The following is a 21,281-nucleotide window of genomic DNA, read 5'->3' on the forward strand; positions in this document are numbered from 1 at the left end:
TCTCCCCTGGCAGGCTGATTCTTTACCACCGTGCCATCTGGGAAGCCCATATCCTGACAGTAACAGAGATGAAAATAAAATTCAAACTCATTGATTCCTCCCTATTACTGGTCTGTATTTCTCACTCAAATCCCATATCTTTACTTTCCAAGAAAAGATAAAATAATTTAAATTTCATATGGTAGTCTGACTAACAAGAAACACAAGAAACTATTTGCATTAATGCCTCAAGGAAATGGCTAGAAGAAAAAGTATTACCAGATATAAAGAAACAAGTTGAAAGAATTAATCTTACTCATAATTGTTATCTTCTCCAAAAAGTCCCCATAGGCAGCGTGCTTCTAATGCTATGTGCATGAGTGCATGCTCAGGCACCAAGTCGTGTCTGACTCTTTGTGACCCCATGGACGCTAGGCTGCCAGGCTCCTCTGTCCATGGGATTTCCCAGGCAAGAACACCAGAGTGTGCTGCCATTTCCTTCTCCAGGGGAATGTTCCCAACCTAGGGACTGAACCCACGTCTCCTGCATTAGCAGGCAGATTCTTTACCACTGAGTCACCAGGGAAGCCTCTACTGATATGTATATACACTCAAAGACTTAAATCCCTCATATGTACCTGTCAAAAGTGCACTATTTTGACATGCTTACTGAGAAGAGAGGATAACTTACTATCCTCAGAGCAAGCTAACTCCCGTCTGAACTTTCTCTCTCAATCTGAACTACTGTAGGATGGCTCTTTGATGGGAAGCATACTCTGCCTTTTCCAACTTCACATTATCCTGCTCTATTACATGCCAGTGTCTCTGAAGGCTATAAAAAGAGCCATATTAACAAAGTATAGATATTTTGAATAAAAAGATTTTCAGTCCTTTATCTGAAAATCTAGTTATCACTACATATGCGGGGCTTCCCTCATAACTCAGTCAGTAAAGAATCTACCTGCAATGCAGGAGACCCGGGTTCGAGTCTTAGGTTGGGAAGATCCCCTGGAGAAGGAAATGGTAACCCACTCCAGTACTCTTACCTGGAGAATCCCATGGACAGAGGAGCTTGGCAGGTTGCAGTCTATGGGGTCACAAGAGTTGGACATGACTTAGTGACTAAACCACCACCACCACATATACTTATGATTGTGCTTGGTTACTCAGTTGTGACTAACTCTGCAACATGCCAGGTCTGCAGGCACCTGGTCTGCAGCCTGCCAGAGTCCTCTGTCCATGGAATTTTCCAGGCAATAATACAAGAGTGGGGTGCCATTTTCTACTCCAGGCAATCTTCCCAACCCAGGGATTGAACCTGCATCTCTTGTGTCTCTTGCATTTGCAGGTGGGTTCTTTACCACAGTGTCCCCTGGAAAGCCCTGTATTCTCTTATATATAGCTTTTAAACAATTTAGGTTATCATTATAATAGAAGGTATTGAAATGTGTTTTATAATTAGAGGGCAAGATGAAGTATTACCTGTATACTATTAAAAAAACCCTAGTACTATATTTCTCTTTTTGATACAACTGAAGAAATTTAAAATCTGCTGCTAGTCCTCAATGGCATCTCTACAAATGACCTAACTATATTCTTAATTAACAGAAACCTTTTCTAGCAATTCTAAACACTTTTAAATTCAACAATTCCACTTCTAGGAATTTATGTCTCCTACAATAACTACAGATATGTGCAAACATTTAGATGTGAGTAGGTTCACTGCACCAGTACTTTAAAACAGTAACAACAGATTTAAAGTCATTTGAATTACTTAGTAAAACACTATGTATAATGACATAGAAAGTTAATCATGACATATCAAGTGAATCAGGTTACAAATCTGTATGTACTACATAAAAACATTTTTTAAAAATGTCAAGTTGTTTAGTAATATTTTAAAAATTGTCTAAAAATTAGTGTATATTAGTTTAGTAATTTATATATCTATATCTATATCTATATCTCATGGTTATAAAGCATTTAAAAATATTTGGCCTAAAACAATATCATGTAATATTTCTCTTGATAAAAATGACACATGTACTTAACTACTAAAATGAACAAGGGGTCATTAAAAAGCAAAAAAATGCAACCTGTCTCTATTTCCAGTCTTATTTTTTGTTGAGCTGTCCACAGGTTTGAGGATCCAATAAGGTTGACAGACAGCTTATGAGGCTTAAAAGTTACCTGTGGCTATAAAGTAGTTTTATTCAGTACGTATGTGTATTTTGCAGGTTTAAAAGTTTTACTTCTTACTAGCTAGACACTTCCCAGAAAAATAAATGAAGGGGACATAAGGTACACAAAGATGGAATAACTATTATTTCACTGTTTCTTAATGTCATAAATCAAGATCATACAATTTTGCCAATTAAGTTTTTACAATATTTAAAAATATTATTTGAACTGAAGGAGACTTTTTTACATAGTCAAGGCTTCCTCAGGTACTTTCCTTTAATCTCCCACACCCAAATGAGGCCAATCCAGCAACTAAGAGCTCAAACCTCTCATTGTGTTTTGATCCTGTTTGTTCTATCCTTGCAGGATATTTGCTTTGGAAGAGGAGATTTATAGCCGAAGAACTATGACTTAAACAGCTTATTTGCTAAGATAAACCAACGTGCATTAGTATTAAGGTTAAAAAAAAAAAACTATTACCTACTGGACTGCTAATTAATAAAAACAACCCTTTCTTTAAAAGAAAAAAAAAGTACACAGAGATCAAGTTTAAATAATTCTAATGCTTTTTCTAGACAGATAATCACAAGTAATAATTTAAAAAAATCCTCCAATAAACAAGATAATAAACCTGAACCGTAAAAGAAAAAAAAGTCTTCGTTAAAAAAAAAAAGCAAAGTTTTAAACAGAAAAATGTTCACTGTACATATAATAAAAAGCTTATTTACTACCCAAAGAGTTCTTACACATCAATAAAAAGTGATTAACAGTTCAATATAAAAATAGGAAAAAGGTCATGAACAACAGTTAACATAAAAAGAAAAATAAACTTCAATAAATATTAAAATTTGCTTAACTTTATTCATAATTAATAGAAGACATATTAAAATGAGATATTTTTCATCTTTCAGAGTGGAAGGCTAAAAACTTTGATAATACTAAATAGTGTATTAAATACACTATTTAAATACTAATTAGCTTAGGGAATAAGCATTCTCACAGATTATTAGTTGCTGACTTAACTTCTTAACAGAACAATTTGGCAATATTTAGAATTAAAAGGGGACAAGGGGGTGACAGAGGATGAGATGGACGGATGACATCACCAACTCGATGGACAGGAGTCTGAGCAAGCTCCGGGAGCTGGTGATGAACAGGGAAGCCTGGTGTGCTGCAGTCCATGGGGTCGCAAAGAGTTGGACACGACTGAGCGACTGAACTGACTGACTGAGTTAAAAAGGCACATTTTTTTAACCTTAAAATTTTGATTTCTAGAAATTTATCCTCTAAATCTAGCTAAAGGACTATACAGAAATCTGCTTAAGGAAGGCCAAACACTTGTAGCATAGTTTGTAACAGCAAATTTTAACAACTCAAGTAAACAAATTCAAATTCTTTTCTCACAGAAATTGCACCCTAGTCTACAAAAGACATATGTATACAGTAATTTTTTTTAAGCCTCAAAGTATTATTTCACAATGTTCTGTATTGGCTGGGAATTAGCAATTAATGTTTCTTTTTTGGAAAATCTGTAAGGAAGCTGATAATACTTTGGAGACTGAAAATTCAAAGTTAATTTATTTTTAGTACTAAGCAGAGACATTATTTTGCCAACAAAGGTCCGTCTAGTCAAGGCTATGGTTTTTCCTGTGGTCATGTATGGATGTGAGAGTTGGACTGTGAAGAAGGCTGAGCACCAAAGAATTGATGCTTTTGAACTGTGGTGTTGGAGAAGACTCTTGAGAGTCCCTTGGACTACAAGGAGATCTAACCAGTCCATTCTGAAGGAGATCAGCCCTGGGTGTTCTTTGGAAGGAATGATGCTAAATCTGAAACTCCAGTACTTTGGCCACCTCATGCGAAGAGTTGACTCATTGGAAAAGACTCTGATGCTGGGAGGGATTGGGGGCAGGAGGAGAAGGGGACGACAGAGGATGAGATGGCTGGATGGCATCACTGACTCGATGGACGTGAGTCTGAGTGAACTCTGGGAGTTGGTGATGGACAGGGAGGCCTGGCGTGCTGCGATTCATGGGGTCGCAGAGTTGGATACGACTGAGCGACTGAACTGAACTGAACTGAACTATTAAGATACATACATTTGCCTTTTTATTGGACACATCAGTATACATCCTTCTTCATGGGTAGGCAAAATGCTTTGCTTAAAACAGGGATCGTGTTCACAGAACTGCAGTGGAGAAGATCAAAACAACTTAAATATGGGCTCTTGTGAGAACTTGATGCTCTAAAATAATTTGAATTGTTTCTAGCTTCTCTTTTAGTAGCTCAACCCTCAAAAGCTAGCTGGAGCTTGCAATAAAAGGACATCTTTTCCAGGGAAAACCACAGAACCCTGTTTAAAAAAAAATCCCTTAGGTGTGGCATTTGACTTTTTCTTTTTACTCAACCCAATAGGTGGTTATGCATCTCAGTAAACAAAAAACTTCACTGACTTGTAAGATTGCAGAAAAAAAATGAGCAACAAGGAATAAAGTCTTAGGAAAATGTTGAAATAAAGAAAGCTCCCACTTGTGACAAATCCTTCTTAATAAACTCAGCCTAGTTCACTAGGTTACCACATCATCTGATATTATAAAGATATATACAACTATCCTGACCAGAGGCCTGACATAAATATTAGCTTGGAGAAGCTAATATTTAATAAAGTTATTAAAACTTCTATTTAAAAATATTTATCACATTTTTGTGATTCTTATATCCCTAAAATTTAAACAACTTTGTCTATGATGCCATAATCTCTTAGAAATACTACTATTAAAGAAGTCAGTAGGAACAGTCACTTTTTCCCACTGATCCTTCCAATCACCGAGGGGTAGTCAATATACTATCATAGAGGAAGGAGTGTAATCTTTCCTTTAAATTTCAATAACTAATATTATGAGCACAAGCATAATGCAAAGTCTTCACTGGGTAACCTTTTGTTAATTTATCAATTCCAATTTTTTTTCTTATACAAAAGGAGGCTTTATTTATAATTCTTTAATGTGCAACTTGAAAACTGAGAAAGCTGAAAAAACCAGAAGTATTTTTGTTTGTTGTAACTCTTGTAACAGCAAAACCTGAACAAGGGTGATAATTCATATATTTCACTGCAGAAATATTCATGCTTGATTACAGTATGTTTCTCTACAACAACTGAAGATATTAACTAATAAAGAGAATATACATTATATTACCTTTATGAAATTTGAAAAATTCTAAATTCTGAAACACTAATAGCCCCCAAGCAGGGTTAAATGAAGGGTGTGGATTTGATTAGATTCTGTTTTGTTATTTCTTTAGTAGGTGAATATAGTACATATGCTATAGCATATTCAATATTTAAAAATAAAAATTCGAGAAGGCCTAAATCTTAGACCTTTTTTTTGTGGCACGCTGTAAGAGGTAACCAAGACCGCTAGCAACATAACCCACAAAATTAATGAAACATTATGCTTTCACAACTATGAAACCTCCCCTAATTGATCCAAGTCTGATAGAGTGTCTTCCTTAAGTGTTCCCTGAGTACCTCAAACTTCTTCTTTAGAGCTGTTTACCTGTCAATATCCTTTGCTACATTGTAAGCTCAGTGATGGCTAGTACTGCTGTCTTTAATTTTATCTACCAGTGATGCTCAGTGTCTACCTCAATGCTTGGTGAATCATACGTACTTGATTAAAATAATAATTGAATTGAAGAGCAGAAAAGTTTCCAAGAATTTTCTAAAGGCCTCCACATGGTTCACTGGAAGTCTCTCAGTCGTGTCTGACTCTTTGTGACCCCTTGGACTATACAGTCCATGGAATTCTCTAGGCCAGAATACCAGAGTGGGTAGCCTTTCCCTTCTCCACGGGATTTTTCTAATCCAGGGATTGAACCCAGGTCTCCTGCATTGCAGGAGGATTTACCAACTGAGCTATCAGGGAAGCCCCGATATAGTTCAAGATACTTAGAAATGGGCAGGCACTCTCTCATTCAACTTCTATCTTGTGTGTGTGTTCAGTCACTCAGTCATGTCCAACTCTTTGTGACCCCATGAACTGTAGCTACCCAGGCTTCTCTGTCCAAGGAATTCTCCAGGCAAGAATACTGGAGTGGGTTGTCATTTCCTACTCTAGGAGATCTTCCTGACCCAGAGAACGAACCTGAGTCTCCTGCATTGGCAGGCAGATCCTTTGCCATTGAGCCACCTGGGAAGCCCAACTTTTATCTTATCATTATTTAATAGTTCTTTTTCATCTTATTTTACCAAAATATTTTAACACCTATCCATTCACTGACATTTCTATTGTAGGACAATCATGTTTATTATTATTTTATTTATTTTTTGGTAATCTTTCATGTTAATGATTGCAATTACTTGTCTTTTTAAGTTAAATATTTTAAATACTTATATTTGGTAACTTAAATTTTTGCTGAATCTTCATTGCTATTGACATTTTTTTTAAACAGTGTACAATTATTAATAGGATCAATATCAACAATGAACAGATCTGAAGTCCTAATAATACCGCTACACTTCAGTATATAGTCAGCTGAGCATTCCCCTTTCCCATTATTTTATTTTTCTCATTTTTATCGGTAGGACTGGCTTAAATCTTGACTCAGATTCTCTGTATTCATTTATATTTGAAAGAGATAAAAATCTAACTGCTCTTTCCATTTCTTACACCAGCTAGTGGCACTTTGAAGTTTAAAATTCCTATTTCTAAAATAAGTAGGAACTGGGAGCACCATAGACAGATCGAGCTAACTGCCCTGTTTGTGATCTTTTATGTTTCTGAATATGCATGATTCCTGCTACTTAATTTTGGCTCAGGCTTTGGTTTCTTTAGAAGTTTTGACCTTGCCATGACCTTTGGTTTCTTTAAATAGGATTCTGTACATTTTCAGAGGATTGAGATGATTTCCTAAGGTCAGAATGTGGTTGGGCATTTTACCACTGCTCAGGAAGCAATATGAGCAACTGAATGTCATCAGATCAGATCAGATCAGTTCCTCAGTCGTGTCTGACTCTTTGCAACCCCATGAATGGCAGCACCCCAGGCCTCCCTGTCCATCATCAACTCCCGGAGTTCACTGAGACTCACGTCCATCGAGTCAGTGATGCCATCCAGCCATCTCATCCTCTGTCGTCCCCTTCTCCTCCTGCCCTCAATCCCTCCCAGCATCAGAGTCTTTTCCAATGAGTCAACTCTTCCCATGAGGTGGCCAAAGTACTGGAGTTTCAGCTTTAGCATCATTCCTTCCAAAGAAATCCCAGGGCTGATCTCCTTCAGAATGGACTGGTTGGATCTCCTTGCAGTCCAAGGGACTCTCAAGAGTCTTCTTCAACACCACAGTTCAAAAGCATCAATTCTTCGGCGCTCAGCCTTCTTCACAGTCCAACTCTCACATCCATACATGACCACAGGAAAAACCATAGCCTTGACTAGACGAACCTTTGTTGGCAAAGTCATGTCTCTGCTTTTCAATATGCTATCTAGGTTTGTCATAACTTTCCTTCCAAGGAGTAAGCATCTTTTAATTTCATGGCTGCAGTCACCATCTGCAGTGATTTTGGAGCCTAGAAAAATAAAGTCTGACACTGTTTCCACTGTTTCCCCATCTATTTCCCATGAAGTGATGGGACCGGATGCCATGATCTTCGTTTTCTGAATGTTCAGCTTTAAGCCAACTTTTTCACTCTCCACTTTCACTTTCATCAAGAGGGTTTTTAGTTCCTCTTCACTTTCTGCCATAAGGGTGGTATAATCTGCATATCTGAGGTTATTGATATTTCTCCTGGCAATCTTGATTCCAGCTTGTGTTTCTTCCAGTCCAGCGTTAACTGTTGCTTTCTGACCTGCATACAAATTTCTCAAGAGGCAGATCAGGTGGTCTGGTATTCCCATCTCTTTCAGAATTTTCCACAGTTTATTGTGATCCACACAGTCAAAGGCTTTGGCATAGTCAATAAAGCAGAAATAGATGTTTTTCTGGAACTCTCTTGCTTTTTCCATGATCCAGCAGATGTTGGCAATTTGATCTCTGGTTCCTCTGCCTTTTCTAAAACCAGCTTGAACATCAGGCAGTTCATGGTTCACATATTGCTGAAGCCTGGCTTGGAGAATTTTGAGCATTACTTTACTAGTGTGTGAGATGAGTGCAATTGTGCGGTAGTTTGAGCATTCTTTGGCATTGCCTTTCTTTGGGATTGGAATGAAAACTGACCTTTTCCAGTCCTGTGGCCACTGCTGAGTTTTCCAAATTGGCTGGCATATTGAGTGCAGCACTTTCACAGCATCATCTTCCAGGATTTGGAATAGCTCAACTGGAATTCTATCACCTCCACTAGCTTTGTTTGTAGTGATGCTTTCTAAGGCTCACTTGACTTCACATTCCAGGATGTCTGGCTGTAGGTCAGTGATCACACCATCGTGATTCTCTGGGTCATGAAGATCTTTTTTGTACAGTCCTCCTGTGTATTCTTGCCATCTCTTCTTAATATCTTCTGCTTCTGTTAGGTGCATACCATTTCTGTCCTTTATCGAGCCCATCTTTGCATGAAATGTTCCTTTGGTATCTCTGATTTTCTTGAAGAGATCTCTAGTCTTTCCCATTCTGTTGTTTTCCTCTATTTCTTTGTATTGATCACTGAAGAAGGCTTTCTTATCTCTTCTTGCTATTCTTTGGAACTCTGCATTCAGATGTTTATATCTTTCCTTTTCTCCTTTGCTTTTCGCTTCTCTTCTTTTCACAGCTATTTGTAAGGCCTCCCCAGACAGCCATTTTGCTTTTTTGCATTTCTTTTCCATGGGGATGGTCTTGATCTCTGTCTCCTGTACAATGTCACGAACCTCATTCCATAGTTCATCAGGCACTCTATCTATCAGATCTAGGCCCTTAAATCTATTTCTCACTTCCACTGTATAATCATAAGGGATTTGATTTAGGTCATACCGGAATGGTCTAGTGGTTTTCCTTACTTTCTTCAATTTAAGTCTGAATTTGGGAATAAGGAGTTCATGGTCTGAGCCACAGTCAGCTCCTGGTCTTGTTTTTGCTGACTGTATAGAGCTTCTCCATCTTTGGCTGCAAAGAATATAATCAATCTGATTTCAGTGTTGACCATCTGGTGATGTCCATGTATAGAGTCTTCTCTTGTGTTGTTGGAAGAGGGTGTTTGTTATGACCAGTGCATTTTCTTGGCAAAACTCTGTTAGTCTTTGCCCTGCTTCATTCCGTATTCCAAGGCCAAATTTGCCTGTTACTTCAGGTGTTTCTTGACTTCCTACTTTTGCATTCCAGTCCATAGACACCACCAATTCTTAGCTTCCTCAGTTCAGTTCAGTTCAGTTCAGTCACTCAGTCATGTCTGACTCTTTGTGACCCCGTGAATCATAGCATGCCAGGCCTCCCTGTCCATCACCAATTCCTGGAGTTCACTCAAACTCATGTCCATCGAGTCCGTGATGCCATCCAGCCATCTCATCCTCTGTTGTCCCCTTCTCCTCCTGCCCCCTATCCCTCCCAGCATCAGGGTCTTTTCCAATGAGTCAACTCTTCGCATGAGGTGGCCAAAGTATTGGAGCTTCAGCATCAGTCCTTCCAATGAACACCCAGGACTGATCTCCTCTAGGATGGACTGGCTGGATCTCCTTGTAGTCCAAGGGACTCTCAAGAGTCTTCTTCAACACAATTCTTCAGCGCTCAGCTTTCTTCACAGTCCAACTCTCACATCCATACATGACCACAGGGAAAACCATAGCCTTGACTAGACGGACCTTTGTTGGCAAAGTAATGTCTCTGCTTTTGAATATGCTATCTAGGTTGGTCATAACTTTCCTTCTAAGGAGTAAGCGTCTTTTAATTTCATGGCTGTAATCACCATCTGCAGTGATTCTGGAGCCCGCAAAAATAAAGTCTGACACTGTTTCCACTGTTTCCCCATCTATTTCCTATGAACTGATGGGACCAGATGCCATGATCTTAGTTTTCTGAATGTTGAGCTTTAAGCCAACTTTTCCACTCTCCTCTTTCACTTTGATCAAGAGGCTTTTTAGTTCCTCTTCACTTTCTGCCATAAGGGTGGTGTCATCTGCATACCTGAGGTTATTGATATTTCTCCCAGCAATCTTGATTCCAGCTTGTGCTTCTTCCAGCCCAGCCTTTCTCATGATGTACTCTGCATATAAGTTAAATAAGCAGGGTGACAACATACAGCCTTGACGTACTCCTTTTCCTATTTGGAACCAGTCTGTTGTTCCATGTCCAGTTCTAACCGTTGCTTCCTGACGTGCATATAGGTTTCTCAAGAGGCAGGTCAGGTGGTCTGGGATTCCCATCTCTTTCAGAATTTTCCACAGTTTACTGTGATCCACACAGTCAAAGGCTTTGGTATAGTCAATAAAGCAGAAATAGATGTTTTTCTGGAACTCTATTGCTTTTTCCATGATCCAGAGGATGTTGGCAATTTGATCTCTGGTTCCTCTGCCTTTTCTGAAACCAGCTTGAACATCTGGAAGTTCACGGTTCACGTACTCCTGAAGCCTGGCTTGGAGAATTTTGAGCACTACTTTATTAGCATGTGAGATGAGTGCAATTGTGTGGTAGTTTGAGCATTCTTTGGCATTGCCTTTCTTTGGGATTGGAATGAAAACTGACCTTTTCCAGTCCTGTGGCCACTGCTGAGTTTTCCAAATTTGCTGGCATATTGAGTGCAGCACTTTCACAGCATCATCTTTCAGGATTTGGAATAGCTCAACTGGAATTCCATCACCTCCACTAGCTTTGTTTGTAGTGATGCTTTCTAAGGCCCACTTGACTTCACATTCCAGGATGTCTGGCTATAGGTGAGTGATCATACCATCGTGATTATCTTAGCTCCCTAAGGCCCAATAAAAATAACCTTCTGAAAACTTTGAGGAAGGTGGCTTCTGACATGGCTTCCAATGAGGCTTGCCTTCTGGTATTTATACCATTGTGTAATCCCCTCCCCATTGGTGGGGACTGGACCCAAGGATTTGGTTCTAACGAACAGAACATGGCAAAAGTGATGGAATGTCACTTCTAAGACTGCTAGAAAAGGCTGTGGCTTCCATTCTGCTAGTGTACTCTCTCTCTGTCTTCCTTGGCCATTCCAGTGAAGCTACCTGCCAAGTTCTGAGATGCTACATGGAGAGACCCACATAGCAAGGAACTAAAGAAAGCTGAGGCCTTGAGTGTGAGAAGAACTGAGTAGCTTTAGTTTAACAGCTTGTGAGATCCGAATCCTGACAACAACCACGTGGGTCACCTAGAAAGTAGATCCTTCCCAGTCAGGCCGTGAGATTACTGCAGCTTGCGACACACCTGGAACCACAGGACTCAGCTAAGCTCTACTGAGGTCCTTTATCCAAGGAAATGAAAATAATAATGAAAGTGAAAAGAAAGTGTTAGTTGCTCAGTCATGTCTGACTCTTTGCGACCCCATGGACTGTATGTAGCCTGCCAGGCTCCTCTGTCCATGGAATTTTCCAGGCAAGAATACTGGAATGGATTGCCATTCCTTTCTCCAGGGGATCTTCCCAATCCAAGATCAAACCGGCCTCCCACATTTCAGTTCGATTCTTTACCATTTGAGCCACAGGGAAGCCCAGGGTAATAATAATAGTTTTAAGCTATTACGTTTTGGAGTAATTTGTTAGAGAGAAGATGATAACTAGGCTAATATAAAACCTCAAAAGCAAAATATTTTTGTCTTACAAAATATGACAAAATTATGTTTTCAAATTATGTACCTAGCTGGTTAATATGTATCTTTTTTAAAAGGCACAGAGTGTGTAAGATGTTTTATTTATTTTTATTTTTTGGCTTGCAGGATCCTAGTTCCTCATCCATGGATGGAACCTGTGCAGTGGAAGTGTGTAGTCTTAACCACTGGACAACTAAGAAATTCCTTTGTTAATGTGTATTCATTATATCTTTTAATATGATACAAGTACATTATTAGCAGGAAATAAATATATATAGTAAGGAAGAGTTCTGGAACAAAATAGTGACACATATGTATAAGTGATGTAATTTTAACACTTAAAGTGATTCTTGGCAAGATGGTTCAATGAAAATTTTTGGATAAAAATGATATATTCTATGGGAAGGAAAAATATACTAACTAAATAATGTTCTTAGGTTATATCTGTTATTGTAGACATCAATCATATCACAGAATGTTATCTGGTCTCCTCATATAGCCTATTGGTATGATTATCATGCAAGAAAACTGCAGGTTATCCTCTTTTCATTAGAATTTTAAACTCACTTTTCATTAGAATTTTAAACTCTAAATATAACTGATCACTTAATATTTAAGGGACATAAATGTCAAATATTTTCTTAAATGGAGTGTGCATGCATGCTCAGTTGCGTCCAATTCTTTGCAACCCATGGACTGTAGCCCACCAGGCTCCTCTGTCCATGGAATTTTCCAGGCAAGAATACTGGGGCAGGTTGCCATTTCCTACTCCAGGGGATCTTCCCAACCCAGGGCTTGAACCTGCATCTCTTGTATCTCCTGTATTGACAGGCAGATTCTTTACCAGCTGGACCACCTGGGAAGCCCTTCTTAAATGGACTAACAATTCTGAAGGATTATCTGTTAATAAGTGAAAGCCTCTTCCTTGAGAAATTAAGATCCCAAGATGGACAGCTATTAGGATGTCCTGCATACAACTCAAACTCTTAGAAACGTCCTTCTCTTTCATCTCTGTTCTTCCTCTGGTTTTGTCAATCTCAACAAAAGGTATTACTGTCTATCAGGTTGCTCAAGACAAAAGTTTGGGCATTCTCCAAAACACTCCACATCATTATACAGGAAGTTTATTGCTCGGATTTCATGTACATCTCAAGTTCCCACCGGTCCAAGTCATCACAGTGTCTCATGACTGCTATTTCTTCCTAGTGAGTCTCTCTACTTCTTTTCTTATTCAAATTCATCCTCCACAGAGCATTCAGGGTTAATCTTTTAAATATGCAAATAAGAACATGTACTCTTATTAAAACAGATCAAGGAATTCTACTGTTTAAATTAAAAAATGGAAACTAACAGACAAAAACCTTGACGAGGGTTACAAGGTTCCTCAAGATCTGACTCTACAAGACTACTCCATCCTTCTTTTTTGTTCCAAGCTGCCCTCTGCTCACAAAGATCTTTCTTCAGTTTCTCCCACGCACCAATTTCTTTGCTTTGGCTTACACACAGAAGGGTTTCCCCCTGGCTAATTCCAATTTATACTTTCAGCCCCAGCTTAGTAAAACCATCCTCCCTTTAACACAAATCTGAATTAGATCTGTTTTATTCTCTTACGGTTTGTAGAGAATTTTCCCTCATCATATTAAGTACAAATTATAGCAATACACTTATTTGTATGCATGTTTACTACCATCTCTTCTGAAGGAAGGTTTGCTTCGTGAACTCAATGTACAGGTTGTCTTCGTTCACCCATGCCTGACACTATGTGCTTTTAAAATATTTGTTGAATAAAACACGAATAAAATTGTTCAAGATCTGGCTTATTATTATTGGTGAAATATTTAAATTACAGCCTTTCATCCATTAAGGAACTTTCTCTTTTATCTTTTTATTTATAATAAAATGCATTAATTTCTGAGAAGTGAAAAGATTCTAATATTTATATTGAAATGACTATTCACTTCCTCAATCAATTCAGCTGTAATGATTTATATTTACTTTTTCACTTTACAGTAACTAATTAGGATGTCTATATCAACTAATTATGAATACAAATAACCCCTGTCTAATGGTCAAAAGGGCTATTTCTTAAAGTGACAAAATGTCAGGAAAAGAGTGTCAAAGCTATGTTTTATCATGAAAGTACAGTTTCTTTAAACAATTGGACAACTGAATGGGTTAGCTATTTAAAACAACAAAATTTTAACAGGTAATGAAGCATTACATCAAGCAGGAACTATTATGTTAATCTGGCCGCACTGGCTCTTGGTTGCAGCATGCAGGATCTAGTTCCTTGACCAGGGATTGAACTTACACTCCTGCTTCTGGACTGTGAAGTCTTAGCCACTGGGCCACAAGGGAAGTCCCAGGAATTATTTTAAAATGAGCAAGACAACATGATTATAAAGGAACTTTTTTGATGCATTCATTTTATTCTCAGCTTTATAACACAGTTATTTAATCAATGTAGAGTTTACTGTGTTAAATTGTATTTAAATGTATTCAAAGTTTTTAATGCATTAAAAAAAATCCATTTTGGGGGCTTCCCTGTGGCTCAGATGGCCAAGAATTCACCTGCAATGCACGAGACCTGGGTTTGATCTCTGGGTTGGGAAGATCCTCTGGAGAAGGGAATGGCAACCCATTCTAGTATTCTTGCCTGGGAAATCCCATGGACAGAGGAGTCTAGTGGGCTACAGACTGTGGGGTTGCAAACAGTCAGACATGACTGAGCGACTAACACACTTTCAATGCATTTTTGCGATCTATTATAATATGATAATAGAAAATTTATGAAACCAATATAAAATTCAATGACTAAAGATAAAAATTTTATTAACAGGTGCCAGTTTCATTCCCTAAATAAGAAATATGATTCATTAATTTACTTAAAGATCACTAATATGTAGCTTTTCAGAATACTTAAAATGTATTCCCATGATATAAACATTTTGTTTTACTATTAACTGGATTTATTATTCAAAAACTTATAATCAGTGCTACAACCAATTTATACCATACAATAAATGACATATATTGTTAAAATCAAATGTTCTCAGAGTCAGTCTCATTGAAACATACCTTTTTGATTCATGCATTCACTTACAGTTTGCTTACAATTGCTTCATAGAGATAGGAATAGGTATATTACAAGATTTTATTGATTTATTATAGAATATATTAAGCATACTCAGACTGAAAAAGCTAGCTGTGGGGCTAGTATCATGTAACAGCAAACTGCAGAGTATTTTAGAGCAAAATTAGTGTTGGCATAAAAGCTAAATGCATAAACTGGACCAGTAAAGATAATATTTAGTAAGTTCACTAACAAATCAGGTCTTGGAGTTGTATACTTTGCTCATGATGAAAGGAATATTATATAAAATAATGAAAAAAAGAAAGTGAAAGTTGCTCAGTTGAGTCCCACTCTCTGCAACCCCATGGATTACAGTCCATGGAATTCTCCAGGCCAGAATACTGGAGTAGATAGCCATTCCATTCTTCAGGGGATCTTGGGGATCTTCCCAATTCAGGGATAGAACCCAGGTATCCTGCATTGCAGGAGGATTCTTTACCACTGAGCCACTGGGGAAGCCCATGATATATAATAATATTTAATTTAGCTTTACATACATTGGAGTACAGACCCAAAACAATCATAATGTGCTACCTGTGGAAATATTTCAGCAAACAAAGGTTGAAAAACCACTGTTATTTCATTTTAAAAGTAAAATGCTAAGAATTTCAAATATTATCTCACAAGCAGTTATTTAATGCCATAAGACATTATGAAATTTTAATCTATTAATACTTCCTTATATGTATGTGAAATACCATGTGATGTTACATATGAATACTAAAGAGTGTACTTAACATAAAACTTAAAAAACAATCAATGCAAATTAACTTCTTTATCTTATACCAATGCAAGAAGGATACTTAAAACTCTGCCTAGTGAATATGTATTACTACTAAAGGGAATTAAGAGTCAAGAAAGGTTAGGAAACATTGCTATAACATTGCTGAGGTTTTTGATCATTTTAAACCCAGAAAAGTTTCAATTAATGATGGAGGAAGTAAAGTCATTGATTTTTATACTGCCAAGTGAAATGCAGCAAGCTAGAATAACTGGTTAGTTTTATTAAGGTATCTTATTAAGATGGCTTATTAACTACTCACTATTGTTTTCACAGGGCTTTATGCTGATACTAAACTTTAAAATGTAGGATTCTTTCCTTCCTAACTTTCATAAAAGTCATATATAATTAGCACTGAATGAAATTTTCTAATGTCAACATTTCAAATTTTGATTAAGAGGGAATACAAATCAACCTTCTTCAAGTTTAATTCAAAAGACTGGCAACATCCGTTGGGAGACTAGAAGAGATAATATATCAATGTACCTTCAAACTTCAGACTAAGCCAGGGGCCTACAAAGTAAAAGTAATATTCAACTTATTAAGCAGAATCAGCACAGTCATTTTCTCTATCCGACTTATCTTTGATTCATAAAAACCAAATATTCTCAAATTGAAATAAACAGGGGCTAGAATACAATCACAGCCTTACTGTTGATAGATATAATAACCCATCTACCCAGATGATTGAAATAAAGACAAAGCAACAGTTGAAAAAAGTGGTGCAGGTAATGACCATAAAGTAAGACACAGAAATTCAGAGAGTGGTAGGCTTACTGGACAGTATATAATTAAAAACCTGGTCAATTTCCACAGAATGGGAAGAACCACAGTTTTTCAGCTCCACTGTATGACTATTATTTCTGAACATGAAACACCATTCAATAGAAATCATACAAACTAGGAAAACTAAGTAAGCTGTTCTTATTTTTGAATAAGGGTAAACGAGAAGTGCACTCTGAGAGTGTCTTTTTCATCTATAGAGTATTCAGGGCTAAATCTAGGGAGAGGTGAATGGGACACTCAATTCAGATGAACAATTGAAAGAGGTGTAAAAACGCTCATTATGAAGATAAATAATATTTTAATGCAACATTTCAAAAAATAAAAAGTAACACAAAAACCCCATGATAAAAAAACCCCCAAAATTTAAATAAAAGATCAGCACCTAGTCTAAGATTGATAAAATCTCTAAGGCAAAACTTCTTTATAGTGAGTTTCTTTAAAAGATCAATTTTGATAAAAGGTTGAATGGTTTAGGTCTATCTTCTATGATTTACATAAGCACAGAATATTTGAGTAAGAAAAATTTCTAAAGTAAATTTTAATAATAAATCCCTAAATATTGTTTGAAGGCACTTGACATCTTAAATCCCCATGTCTAAGCCCTCTCTGATTTTTAAGCTCTAAACTCTTTGGTATATGCTAAGTAGGTTTCCCCAAACTAGACTGACTGACTCTAGTGCCAAAGTAGCTTCTTTTAACTCATTACATGGCTGATGGAATGGTCTTCGCTTGAATTAATTACAGTAGGGGTTACAAGATGGTAGTTTTCTGATTCTATTACTCCATGTTAACTCCCATTCTCCTTCCATGGGGCTTCCCAGGTGGTACGGTGGTAAAAGAATCCACCTGCCAAAACAGGAGACACAAGAGATGCAGGTTCAAGCCTTGGGTTGGGAAGATCCCCTGGAGTAGAAAATGGCAACCCACTCCAGTATTCTTGCTTGGAAAATTCCAAGGACAGAGGAGCCTGGCGGGCCACAGTCCACGCAGTCACAGAGTTGGACGCGACTGAGCACAATAGCACAGCACACTCTTCTTTACAAAAGGCATTCTTCCTTTCTAACTTCCATCTTTTTTTAAAAAAAAGTATCTTTATAGATCCTAAGTGTAACAGTTAAGGATTTTATAATCAAATACACTTCTTTTGATGCATACATTGTTTCAATTTTGGTCTATGGGAACTTTGTCAAGCTGTTCCCGTGCCCTTTCTACATGACTCTATTAGTCTCTGAGCAAAAACCAGAAAGTTCTTGCTTTCTGGTACAAAATGATAATCTAGACTCACTGTACTTTCCATGATCCAGACCCAGAAGCTTTGATACCCTTTAATAAGAAATGTAGTCAGAAACCAAAATTTGGGTGTTTAGGTGTATCCCTTGCTTCTAAGGCCTTTTCAATAAATAAAGCTAAGGAAAAATATACATTTTTTTAAATCAAAATTCATACTGATAGTTTCAACTCAAATTGAGTATTACAGTTTCTTTTTCTTAATGCCATTTATTTTACAGTGTAAATTTTGGCTCCTAATAATATTTACATAGCTCCTTAGTCCAACAATATAAAGAAAAGTTTTAAGATTTTAATAACCAGTAGTACAACTAAGTATGAATATACTGAGCAAAGTTTAAGATTACTTTGCATTTCTTCTTGTCCTTAAAACATACGCCTTTAATGATGCATAGTCAGTCTAACAGTCAAAAGACACTTGAGTTAATTATTTTCTCTCTATAAGAATCTAACCAATCTGATATAGTCAGGTATATTTATTTCTATTTGTATTTGTTTTCATGGGTGCTTTTTAATTTTTTCATTTGATTTTAATTTCTAAATATTTAAAACACACACACGGTTCAAAAGTCAAACTATACAAAAAGACATAGTTCAAAAAGTTGCATTACCATCCTATGCCTGTGTCTCTTTCCTATCTACCTCCAAAGGATAAACATCCCTCCTGTTCTTTTTATCCTTATTTCTCACTTATATTATAAATACTTGATTTTTTTTCCAATTAGCAATATGTCAATCAATATTCATTTATAGACAGCTTCCTTACTATTTTCCCTGGTGGCTCAGACAGTAAAGCATCTGCCTATGATGTGGGAGATTCGGGTTCGATCCCTGGGTCAGGAAGATCCTCTGGAGAAGGAAATGGCAACCCACTCCAGTATTCTTACCTGGAAAATCCCGTGGATGGAGGAGCCTGGTAGGCTACAGTCCATGGGGTCGCAGAGTTGGAAATGACTGAGCAACTAAACTTTCACTTTCACTTACTATTGTATCTTTTTTTTACAGTTGCACTGTATCACACTAAGCACTACCCCAGGTGGTGCAGTGGTACAGAATCTGCCTGCAATGCAGGAGACTCAGGAGATGCAGGATTGATTCTTGGATCGGGAAGATCCCCTGGAGTAGGAAATGGCAACCCACTCCAGTGTGCTCGCCTGTAGAATTCCATGGACAGAGCCGCCTGACAGGCCACAGTCATGGGGTTGCAAAGAGGCAGACATGACTGAGTAAGCACATGTATTACACTATGCAAATATATGCACGCTTTATTCATCTACTCTCCGATTTGGGTTGTTTCTGTTTGCTATTAAAAATAATACTGTAGGGGTTCTCTGATGGTCCATTGGTTAAGACTGTGCTTCCACTGCAGGGGGCACAGGTTTGATCCCTGATCAGTGAACTAGGATCTCACATGCCACTCAGTGCATTCACTAAATAACAGTAATGATGATAATAATACTACAGTTCTTAGGAGGAATTCCTTAGAAGGAATTCCTAAAAGTGATTTTCCTTAGTCAAAGGGCAAATGTAATTTTGTTGTGTGTGCGTGCTAAGTTGCTTCAGTAGCATCCAACTCTTTGTGACCCTATAGACTGCACCCTGCCAGGTTTCCCGGTCCATGGGATTCTCCAGGCAAGAATACTGGAGTGGTTGCCATGTCTTCATCCAGGGGATCTTCCTGACCTTGGAATAAAACTGGCATCTCATATTTCTCCTGCATTGGTAGGCTATTTCTTTACCACTAGCACCACCTGGGAATCCCGTGATTTTGTTAGATACCATCAAATTCTCCACCATAGGGCTTTTTTTTTTTCTCCCACTATTTTGCAATCCCACCAGTAATGTATGAGAAAGCACAGAATCCTCTTTACTTTTAGTTTCCAAGATCTGTGTGGAGAATCACTTTTTCCAGTTACATGACATCTACAACATCTCTGAGGCTAAAATATTATTTTTCTAACTCACTCATTTCTGGTTCCAAAGCGGTAATAATAATTTTTAATCTAAAATGTATATTATAAGTAGAAGATATTCTTCAGTCTATGGCTTGCATTTATAAAGTGTATATTTTTCAAAGTACTTCTATATACATGCATATTATTTGATTCTCACAATTACGTTTAAAAGTAGTTACAGCAAGTCTATCAGCTCCATCTTCCAGATGAGGAAACTGAGAAGAAACACAATCTAATTAATTTGTACACACCCAGTTAATGACAGCCAAGGGCCCTTAGTTTACTGGTATTTCTACTAAATACTTGGTTGCCTTCCTCTTAACTTTCAACTCTAGTATTTTATTATATGTTCAAATCAGATCAGATCAGATCAGTTGCTCAGTCGTGTCCGACTCTTTGCGACCCCATGAATCGCAGCATGCCATCACCAACTCCTGGAGTTCACTGAGACTCACTTCCATTGAGTCAGTGATGCCATCCAGCCATCTCATCCTCTGTCGTCCCCTTCTCCTCTTGCCCCCAATCCCTCCCATCATCAGAGTCTTTTCCAATCAGTCAACTCTTCGCATGAGGTGGCCAAAGTACTGGAGTTTCAGCTTTAGTATCATTCCTTCCAAAGAAATCCCAGGGCTGATCTCCTTCAGAATGGACTGGTTGGATCTCCTTGCAGTCCAAGGGACTCTCAAGAGTCTTCTCCAACACCACAGTTCAAAAGCATCAATTCTTCAGTGCTCAGCCTTCTTCACAGTCCAACTCTCACATCCATACATGACCACAGGGAAAACCATAGCCTTGACTAGACGAACCTTTGTTGGCAAAGTAATGTCTCTGCTTTTCAATATGCTATCTAGGTTGGTCATAACTTTCCTTCTAAGGAGTAAGCGTCTTAATTTCATGGCTGCAGTCACCATCTGCAGTGATTTTGGAGCCCCCAAAATAAAGTCTGACACTGTTTCCACTGTTTCCCCATCTATTTCCCATGAACTGATGGGACTGGATGCCATGATCTTCGTTTTCTGAATGTTGGGCTTTAAGCCAACTTTTTCACTCTCCACTTTCACTTTCATCCAGAGGCTTTTTAGTTCCTCTTCACTTTCCGCCATAAGGGTGGTGTCATCTGCCTATCTGAGGTTATTGATATTTCTCCTGGCAATCTTGATTCCAGCTTGTGCTTCTTCCAGCCCAGCCTTTCTCATGATGTACTCTGCATAGAAGTTAAATAAACAGGGTGACAAGGTACAGCCTTGACGTACTTCTTTTCCTATTTGGAACCAGTCTGTTGTTCCATGTCCAGTTCTAACTGTTGCCTCCTGACCTGCATATAGGTTTCTCAAGAGGCAGGTCAGGTGGTCTGGTATGCCCATCTCTTTCAGAATTTTCCACAGTTTATTGTGATCCACACAAAGGTTTTGGCATAGTCAATAAATCAGAAATAGATGTTTTTCTGGAACTCTCTTGCTTTTT

The 21,281-nt window shown here is 37.8% G+C and overlaps 1 protein-coding gene across 34 annotated transcripts in view; it reads right to left on the reverse strand.

Annotated features, from left to right (window-relative positions):
* Positions 1–21,281, reverse strand: part of MIPOL1 (mirror-image polydactyly 1) — a 360,677-nt gene that overhangs the window by 36,951 nt on the left and 302,445 nt on the right. For 2 of the 34 annotated variants that reach the window (XM_086363466.1, XM_086363486.1), the window contains one exon: positions 13,098–17,421. The exons of the other annotated variants lie outside the window; for them this stretch is intronic. In XM_086363466.1, the coding sequence (XP_086219592.1) occupies positions 17,310–17,421 (112 nt within the window). In that variant the 3' untranslated portion in view covers positions 13,098–17,309. Of the gene's footprint in view, positions 1–13,097; positions 17,422–21,281 lie in introns of those variants that run through there. 34 annotated transcript variants of the gene reach the window in all.

The sequence above is a fragment of the Bos grunniens genome, chromosome 21 (genome assembly GCF_055505025.1).
Source record: "Bos grunniens cultivar Pamir isolate PY7600 chromosome 21, Bosgru_T2T1.0, whole genome shotgun sequence".
NCBI lineage: Eukaryota > Metazoa > Chordata > Mammalia > Artiodactyla > Bovidae > Bos > Bos grunniens.